This window comes from Loa loa (genome assembly GCF_000183805.2).
Source record: "Loa loa unplaced genomic scaffold supercont3.98, whole genome shotgun sequence".
In the NCBI taxonomy this organism is placed as follows: Eukaryota; Metazoa; Nematoda; class Chromadorea; order Rhabditida; family Onchocercidae; genus Loa; species Loa loa.
In genome coordinates this window covers 148,823-157,846 of record NW_018108278.1, presented here as the reverse complement: position 1 = coordinate 157,846, position 9,024 = coordinate 148,823, and the positions used below count along the sequence as shown (strand labels likewise).

The 9,024-nt window shown below is 30.9% G+C and overlaps 2 protein-coding genes across 2 annotated transcripts in view; one reads left to right on the top strand and one right to left on the bottom strand.

Annotated features, from left to right (window-relative positions):
- The window catches only part of LOAG_17593 (hypothetical protein), a gene marked incomplete at both ends in the record, with an annotated part of 5,699 nt that extends 3,888 nt beyond the window's left edge, over positions 1-1,811 (top strand). Inside the window, 5 exons of the mRNA XM_020450253.1 lie at positions 133-269; positions 479-651; positions 1,068-1,216; positions 1,322-1,537; positions 1,623-1,811. Coding sequence (XP_020306102.1) covers positions 133-269; positions 479-651; positions 1,068-1,216; positions 1,322-1,537; positions 1,623-1,811 — 864 coding nt within the window. The remainder of the gene's footprint in view (positions 1-132; positions 270-478; positions 652-1,067; positions 1,217-1,321; positions 1,538-1,622) is intronic.
- A 3,590-nt stretch (positions 1,812-5,401) lies between these two features.
- Positions 5,402-9,024, bottom strand: part of LOAG_17592 (hypothetical protein) — an 8,565-nt gene continuing 4,942 nt past the window's right edge. The window contains exons 7-11 of the mRNA XM_020450252.1: positions 8,260-8,447; positions 7,931-7,996; positions 7,147-7,260; positions 6,453-6,764; positions 5,402-5,423 (exon numbers count right to left, since the gene is read on the bottom strand). Coding sequence (XP_020306101.1) covers positions 6,456-6,764; positions 7,147-7,260; positions 7,931-7,996; positions 8,260-8,447 — 677 coding nt within the window. The 3' untranslated portion in view covers positions 5,402-5,423; positions 6,453-6,455. The remainder of the gene's footprint in view (positions 5,424-6,452; positions 6,765-7,146; positions 7,261-7,930; positions 7,997-8,259; positions 8,448-9,024) is intronic.

Genomic DNA, 9,024 nt, shown 5'->3' with positions numbered 1-9,024 from the left:
ATATATATATATATATATATATATATATAGTGAAATAATTAAAAAATTAACTACTCATAATAAAATTAGTAATTCATAATTTATAATTTCTTAATTCTTGTTTCTCGTTAAATGATAAGAATGCAAATGTAGTCATGTCAATTTGGCAATACTATTCGTAATGAATATGACTGCAATCGATATTTTGAATGTACAGCGGGTGAATACAAAGATCGATATTGTAAAAATAATCATGAATTCAATGATCAAAGTGGGAAATGCGAGAAAGAGTGAGAAATTTGATCTCAAATTGTTATCATTTATCAGTAAGATATTCATTTAAAAATGATATAGCTCGTTTTTTTTCATAAACTGAAAATTTTAAAGAAAATGAGTGATTAAAATTAAATTGAGTGAATAAAATTTTAAATTGAGTAATTAAAATTCAGACTGGATTCGGAAAAAAAAATAAGAATGAATCTTTTTGTGATACTTGTAGATATCATTGTGATTTATCACATTGTCGTAATGGACGAATAATTGGAAATGAAATTTGTGGTCATTATCAAATTTGTCTTAATGGTACATGGCATAAAAGAGTTTGTGATAATAATCGACAATTTGTCAACGGATATTGTCAAATATCATTATATTGTGACAATAATAGCAATAGTCCGTATAAGTTTTCTTTTTTTAATTTTCCATTTTTTATTATGAAATTTATTCATTCCTCTTCTTTAGTCTACAACCATTGTTCATTACTGCATGATAAATGTATATTTTAATGTATTTCTATCACTAACCCCAACCATAAATACATTAATGTCATTGGAGATAGTATCATTATATATGCTTTAAGAGAGCCAATTAATTAATTGATAGGCAATTAATTATCATGATATGAAAATTTGCTCTTAACAATTCATTTATTTTGCAAAATCTTAATCTTTTTAAAAAAGTAATTGCTTTCTTTGAAATGTCTTATTTAACATTTCCGGAAATCCTAAAATTAATTTTGAATCAAACTCATTATCAATTGTTATATTGCATTGATAAAAATTAAAAGATTGAATGAATAAGTTTTTCAGCAATTCCTCCTACACTATCATTCCTATCATCATCGTGTACAGATGGAAATGTTCTACCTGATAATACCAATTGTAATCGTTATTTCATATGTAGACAAGGTCGATTTCAAGAACAATTTTGCTGGAATGGTGCGACATTTGATGAAAAGGTTTCATTAATCATCCATTTTATGCATAGACTCTTTATTTAAATGTAAATAGTCTCATCCAATCATAATTTTTTTTCAAATTTCAATTTCTTATCAATTATTAAGCGTGGTTATTGTGTACGTGATACAACCTGCATAGTAGAAGGAAATTGTGCGGGAAATAATATCAAAGTCGATGAACAAAACCGTATTGCTTACTGGATTTGCAATAATGGCAAATTTGAATTACGTTACTGTCCATACGGTCAAGTCTACATTCATAGCAATAGAAGATGTGAAAAAGATCATGCTATTGATGATACGAAACATGAAACTTGCAAGGTTCGAACAATCAGATATTTTGTGTTACTTACGTCTAACAATGTTGAAAAAAATAGATTGCTCTCAAATTATAAACTGATTTCAGGAAAGCGGTGGTCCTAATGGTTATAGGGCAGACTCAAATGACTGTCACAAATTTTACCAATGCGCTCATGGAAAATGGATTTCCAAATCCTGTCCGGCTAAATTATACTGGAATGTGGAAAAAACAACATGCGATTGGCTTCCCGATAATAATTACTGTAAAAATCGTACTACTCCTGTTTTACTGTAATCATCGAAAAATTAATTTTTGATTCTGAAAATCCATAAATTAATTTTCCATTTTTGATTTGACATTAGCATTCATATGGATTTTTTTAGTAATTTCATACTTTATTATTTATGGTAAGAACTGGAATTTTTCTCCACTTTTGGAAAAAAAATCCTATTTAAACTTTTTCGGGACCGTTTTCCTAGAAAAAGAAGCAAGGAAGTGATCCATAAAATGGAAAAAAATTCTACAAAAGTACAAAGTATAAAGTTAATGAAAATGAGGTAAAACAAAGAATCGTGGTAATTTTAAGACAAATGCTTTTTATATTTTAACAACATAGATATTATTGTCACAAGAACATAACCACAATGTAAACACTACGATTCTAAATGTCAAGTTTAGCGCAATTATGTTAGTGTCATACGAACCAAAAGTAGGCATATTGAGTTCATATTTCGCATTTGTTGTTCACAGGTTTGTATGATATATATGTTTTATCTGTGTGCACCATTCTATACAAACATAGGCATGTATCTGTTTTGGAAGAAAAAAATGTAAGGATCATAATGAATTTCTTTAATCAGAAAATTCCACTCTAAGTAATCTAAATTTTCCCTGATATACATAATAAAACCACGTTGAAAAAGAAACTTAAATACACAGATTAAAGGAGAGATAGGGTGGAGCAAAGGAGGAAAGAAGCTAACAAGGGAATTTCTGATAAAATATGAACTTTTTTTTTTGCATGAACAGAAAGAAAGAAAAAATGATGGGGAAACAAAATGAAATAAACGTGTAGAAATGGCAAATTATCACAGCGAATAATAATTAGTGGAAAAGTTATATTTCACCAATCTGAAAAGATTCGCATTTCAGGAAAACTAACATTTTTACGGGAAAATGAAATGAAAAGAAAGTGGAAAGATGAAGAGAAAAATAGAGGAAAATGATGGAAATACAAGAGTAATACCGGTGAAAGCATTGGCAGATGCGGCAAATGTAACACATAATCTTGTTACCTATACAAACCTTTCCGTATTCCTGTGGAACCAGCGATTAATAAACTGATCGAGCAAAAGTTAATCAATTACTCAACCCGATATGAAATTATCATCTTACTAATCAATTAATTAATAGTAAATATATATATATATATATATATATATAATTAATGGTATATATATATATATAGATAGATAGATGATTAATTAATTTTCAATATACACCTGCATACAGCATATTTGACATGTGTAATGAATGTACAAAATATGTCGTTCAAATAAGATGAAGAAAAATTATACTGAAAAGACAGTATAATTAGAGCCCTGGTTTTATTCGACAAAAAAAAGAAAAAAAAGAAAAAAAACCAAAATTATATTAAAAAATCACAAAAAATATACACAAAATCGAAAAATGAAAAGGAACCCCTGAAAATCACATTCGAGATGGGAATTAATAATACACAGGAAATTAATAATAAACACAATAATACATACAAACATGTATACCTATAGTGAGTGCTATAGCAAAAGATCGACAAAAGACAGAAAATTTTTCATAAATACCACTTTTTCCTACTGTTGCTGAAAAAAAAGACAACTATATTAGACAAATAATATTTTCTCCTACTACAACAACAATATTAATATTTTGATAAATGATAGTACTACCTGCTACTATCAACTGCAAAAAAGAAAAAAAAATCACAAATGAAGTTCAACTGGTGAAGAGAACAACGTAAAGAACGAATTCTAACAGAAATTACACTGGCATTAAAATACCAAAACTGTTCGAAAATTGAGTACAGTATGCCTTGAAAAGGCATACAATACCAACTGCCTTTTAACCATTTACGCTAAGTAACCCGCTAGTTATATTATTGGCAGAAATAAATCGATACAAATAAATCAGTACAAGTTGCAAGAGAATCCTTCTACCATATTTGCTACTTGCAACTTGAAAAATCAATCACTGCTTGATCCAAATGTTCGAATTATGCACTTTTATTTCTTCACAGTTAAATTTTAAAGTGCTGAAAAATGAGAAGATTAACCATCCTGAGTTTTTATTTTTATAAAACCTTAACTATGAGACGAATCGTAGCTGTCAATAAAATGTTATGCACTAATTTTACTTTCTGATGCTTTCTCTGATTTAAGCACTTTCAAAATCTTTTACTTCTCTATGTCCTCACCTATTTTATTCTTCTGCAACATCTATAATACAGGCAGTGATATAGCTAAACCCAAAATGATCAATTTCACGAAATTTTCCTCATAAGTGAACGCCGAAAGAATCTAAAACATACACATACTCTCTCTCAAGACAATCTACGTGTACAACATAAATTACATATATTGGAGAACACGAAAAATAACAACAAAAAAGGCAGCAACTAAACAGATCTAATAATTCTAACTGTGGAAATATCGCCTTTGTACGAAAATGAAAATAGATTTTTCCCAAACTTCTCTCACAGGAATCTAGTGTTTCAAAAATCTTCCTAAATTTTCTCCTCCTATTTCAGGTTCGTGCGTTAGCATATTTCTCCTATTAAAAAAAGACGCAAAAAAGTAACCTGACACGAAATTTTGAAAAACCTAAACAAATGGTAAAATCCTCGAAAAAACAAATACAACACTCAGGCTGTTCGATGAAAGCAAAATGATAGAGTGTTGCTTTTTATCTTTAATTCCCTGAAGACGAATAAACTGCAAATCCGGATAAATACACTACCCAAAAAAAAAAAAAAAAAAAAACATGATAAGGCTATTATTTTCTGAGAAGCTATTTCCTTGAAATGCAATACCATTCGGTATTTTCGAAAACTGCTCAAAAAGTGATGAAAGACAGAATGGATTCGACAAGTAAGCCAGTTTCCTTTTCTTGTAGATTTTTTAGAACATTGTAATAAATGAGGAGTATATCTAGTTTATACAAAGATGTTGAAATTTTTGTTACTACCCACCCACAAATTTTCGCATGCAGTAATGGGGTACTACACTCAATAATTTCACCATGAACAATTATCCATTTCCGTTCAAAAAATCTGGAACAACCAATATTTCTCCAATCAGTTTTTGTTTGGAGTCGATTTCTTTTAGAATAAAATTCTTTCCCGATAATACAAGTATCCAGAACATTCTCAAAGCAAATTTTTTAAATCGCTGTCACAATGTCATCACAAATATTTAGCTGAAAAGAGAAAAACTGGTTCATAAAGAAGATAATCTACTAGTCCTAATCTACTAGTGAAATTTCTAATCTAGGCAAGACTAAACAAGACAAAAAGGAATATGATGATTAACAGAGATGAACGAAGAATAAAAAGAGATGAAAGGAAAGTTTAATGATACATTGACCAATATTATCGACAACCAATCAGTAATAGTACAAAAATGCTATGCACAATATATGCATTGTTTCTAAACAACAGCAGAGAAGATAAAGTGGTAAGAGCGGTAGAGCATCAATAATAAATAATACCCTTTTTTATTATTTGCCACAACAAAAGTGTTTCAAGAATTCCAGAATTCCTCTGTAAAACTAGGAGCAGTTAACCAGCGACCATTCGATCTTTAATCTCGCACTACAGCAACTGATTTCAAGGCAAACGATGTAATAGAAAGACTGCAAAATAAATCCCATATATTCATTTGTTAAAATGCTGACCTTTCTAGAAATTTGTTTGTTTTTTAATAATATTATAAATATGAATAAATACACATATTTTATCTTTTCGTATAGTAAAATGGAATTTTTTCTACCCTATTTATTTCCTCTGAAAGCAAGTTTTGTGTCAATTTGAACTAATGGTAAAATGGAAAATAAAACTTGAGTTTCTCAAAAAAAATACATTAAAAGTAACAGTTAAAAAACGAATTCGTTCGGTCTTTTGTATTGTTAAATTTTGCTATTTCTTTTTCTTTTTATTGGAACATATTCTTAAATAAATGTGTCTATATTTAATAACCCTTTAATACTCATTCCTTGCTTTATTCTCTGTCGGTGACTGATTCCTGCATATGTACTTAAAACCAAAGAAATGATTTAGATAAAAAGTTAATTCAAGGGATTTTACTTGAGTTCAAAATATCGAATTTGAAATTCGAGAGATGCAAGCTAATGTCAATTCTGAATTTCGATAACTTGAGATTTTCAAATTCGCAATGTTAGTAGCGTGCTTAGTCCTAGAACTGCTTGTGCATGTATAATGCAGCGGTGGTTCAAGAAATTTTGCGAGGTAAGCGAAATGTTGAAGATGAGGAGCGTAGTAATCGGTATCAGGTTCCGTGCTTTATGGATTTTATGTCTCAATGTTTTTTATGCTTATTTCATTTTATGTCTCTTTCTCGTTGTAAAAATGTATTGACTGTCATGATCCTTATGTAGATACGGTCCGAAAGTGCAATTACTTTTGCGGCAACCTACTATTCTGATCAGGAAAAATGATGAGATCAAGATTTTCAAACTCGTAATTTATGTGAGGTCGTTTTGGAGAGATTCAAGTCAAATACTGAATTAAGTTAGCAAAATAAATTCTGAATTTTCTTAAGTCATCTAAGAATTCGAAGAAAATGCACCTATTGAATAAAATTTTTTTGATCAATTACATCAAATCTAATTTTAAAACTAAAAGTTGAAATTGTACAAACCAACCTATCATAGCGCTGATTTATGCCTACGTCGCCTTAAACGACGACGTATTTCAAGCAATGCTAGCTCTTCGGTCGGCATTTCATGCGATGGTGCAGATCGAACACCAGGCCTTCTTTCAGTACGAATAACAGGTGGTGGACGCCGACGAGGCGCTTGTATTAACGGTGTAGGTCGAGAAAATTGCTGTATGCCAGATGTACCCGGCATTGGTCCTCCTCTTGTGCCACTATGAGAACGAATCGTACCCCTGCCACTTGTTCCGCTTGTTTCACCACCTTCGATATGACGTAACGCTATACAAACATCACCAATCTGTAAAATTTGTTTTGATGGCATGATTGAACAAGTTTTCAATTTTCACTGTACTGACCCTTTCCATGCATATGCATAAAAATATCATGTTCACCAAAGCAGGAAAATAGCGGAAAAAAGCGCAAGATTAGCTATTCAAAAGTTTTAGTTAGCATCTGTCACTTAAAACACATTAATGGATATCTTCATATAATTGCATCAAAGTACGTTCAAACATAAGCGTCAGCACTTCCTTTCTGATTGAGTTTGATGTCAAAACATTTTGAATTAAGGAATTAGAGAGTGCACAGTGACCAAACACAATATTTACTAGTAAAAAGTATCATATCAATCTTTCGATTACTTCCCATTCTTAATACGCATTCATTACATAAAAACTTACATTCAGTTGTCTGCAAATTAATCCATATGTGACACGTGTTCTTTCTGGGCTACATGATGCCCAACCTTGGTCAACCACAAAATAGGGATGCTCGATTCCCGCCTCTATTGTTACCTAAAGATAAAAGAATGTGTCTTACTTTCATTGATTTACGGGTTGAACTGTTACCTCAAAATGGAAAAATGGTTTTTGGACAGCAATGAAAAACAGCAAAGCTATTTGTGCAAAATTGGGATGCCATCATAGAAGAGCAATTCATGGCGCAAAAAATCCCACAGATTTTGAAAAGTAATTTTTAAATGTATCCCTTAAGAAATATTCCCGACGTCATCCACACCAAGATTAAATTTCTAAAAAAAATGATAATATTAAGAACTCGGTGTTTAATGGCATACGCGGGAAGCAGACTACTTACGACCTTCAACTGTGTAACACATCAGCTAACCAATCTGAAAGCCGTCAAAAAAACTCACAGCGTGAAATAAAAAAGTGAATGTTCAATAAAAGAATGGCAAACGTTCATTTCCTACATTTCGGGGATAAAGGATATCATTTTAATCAGTTGAAGTTTTTCAGTAAACTTGATATTTTTTCAAAAATCTATTTCCAAGAAAAAGCCATTTAATATTGTTCCGCGCCATAAAACGCACCTCCATAAAATTCAAACCCGTTTTTATTCTGCCAATCAATTTTAAGGTAAATACATCTTCAGAAAATATGACAAGTAAATTATCATTTGACCTAAGAAGCAATAATTACGACATCTGAAGGTGGGTAAAATCACTTTCTTTGCAGATAACTTTTTCACCTTCAAATGGGCGGATTTAATAACCCAGATCTGAACCAAATCCTGAAACATCCGTCCATAGATGACATCGAAATAAACATTAACTATCTGTCTTAAGAAAGTGAAATCATTGAGACTGTTTGGTCATTCAGTGAAACTACTTCTCCTGGCAATGGAAAAACTCTATGTTGTAAATAACTGTATTTCTAAAAGAAGTTCAAACTGTCAGTCATTCGGTGATTGTGTTATCAGTCACTCTCGTAGAAACTAATGCCATGACAAATTGTTCTTTAATACTTTTAATAGAAATTTTTAGAAAATCGCACCAATATTCTTTCCTCGCCAACAGCAAAAGTAACGAGAACCTGACGATCTTTTTCTATCTCCTGAATTCGAATGACCCTACTGTTGCAAAGTACGAGATCCGTTTGCATCGCTGCAGATAGAACAAAGTCTTCTGTGCTCATTTCTTCAACCCTTTTCAACTGACCCGACTGTAGCCGTATAACCGTACCTGCATAAGCTATCCAGCTTAATTTCAGACAAAAATTTTACCGTCGAATATGAAAAAAAACTGAACATTATAAGCCATAAGTCAAGCTTAAAATATCGATTATGAAACGGATAAAATAGCACATAAAAACAATATATCAACAGTTTTAAATTAATATAAAAATATTTTCGTTAAGGAAGATCTCAACAACCAGCAACGGTATTAATTTCATTTTCCCTTTTACCATTAAAGAAATTTCAAAGTGAGTTGCTAAATATTTTACCTACTCCTTTTGTACTTTTTTACTGCAAGCACATTATCCTTCTTATACATCAACCTGTAATGGATAGTTTATGCCTCTTCCGGAGTGATAACAGCACCCAATTTTACCCACTTAACTTTTCCATGCAGAATTTCCTGCACCAAGTTTTGCGAAGAAGAAAGAACACAACTGGCATAAATGAGTAAAGGAAAAAAGAAATGGATCAGCACATTATCAAAACAGCAAACTATAAGTTTAAAAAGTACAAAATTAGTACACCTTTCTGTACTAAGGTTTAGATTATGTACTCTTTCTATACTTTTTTCATACAGATGA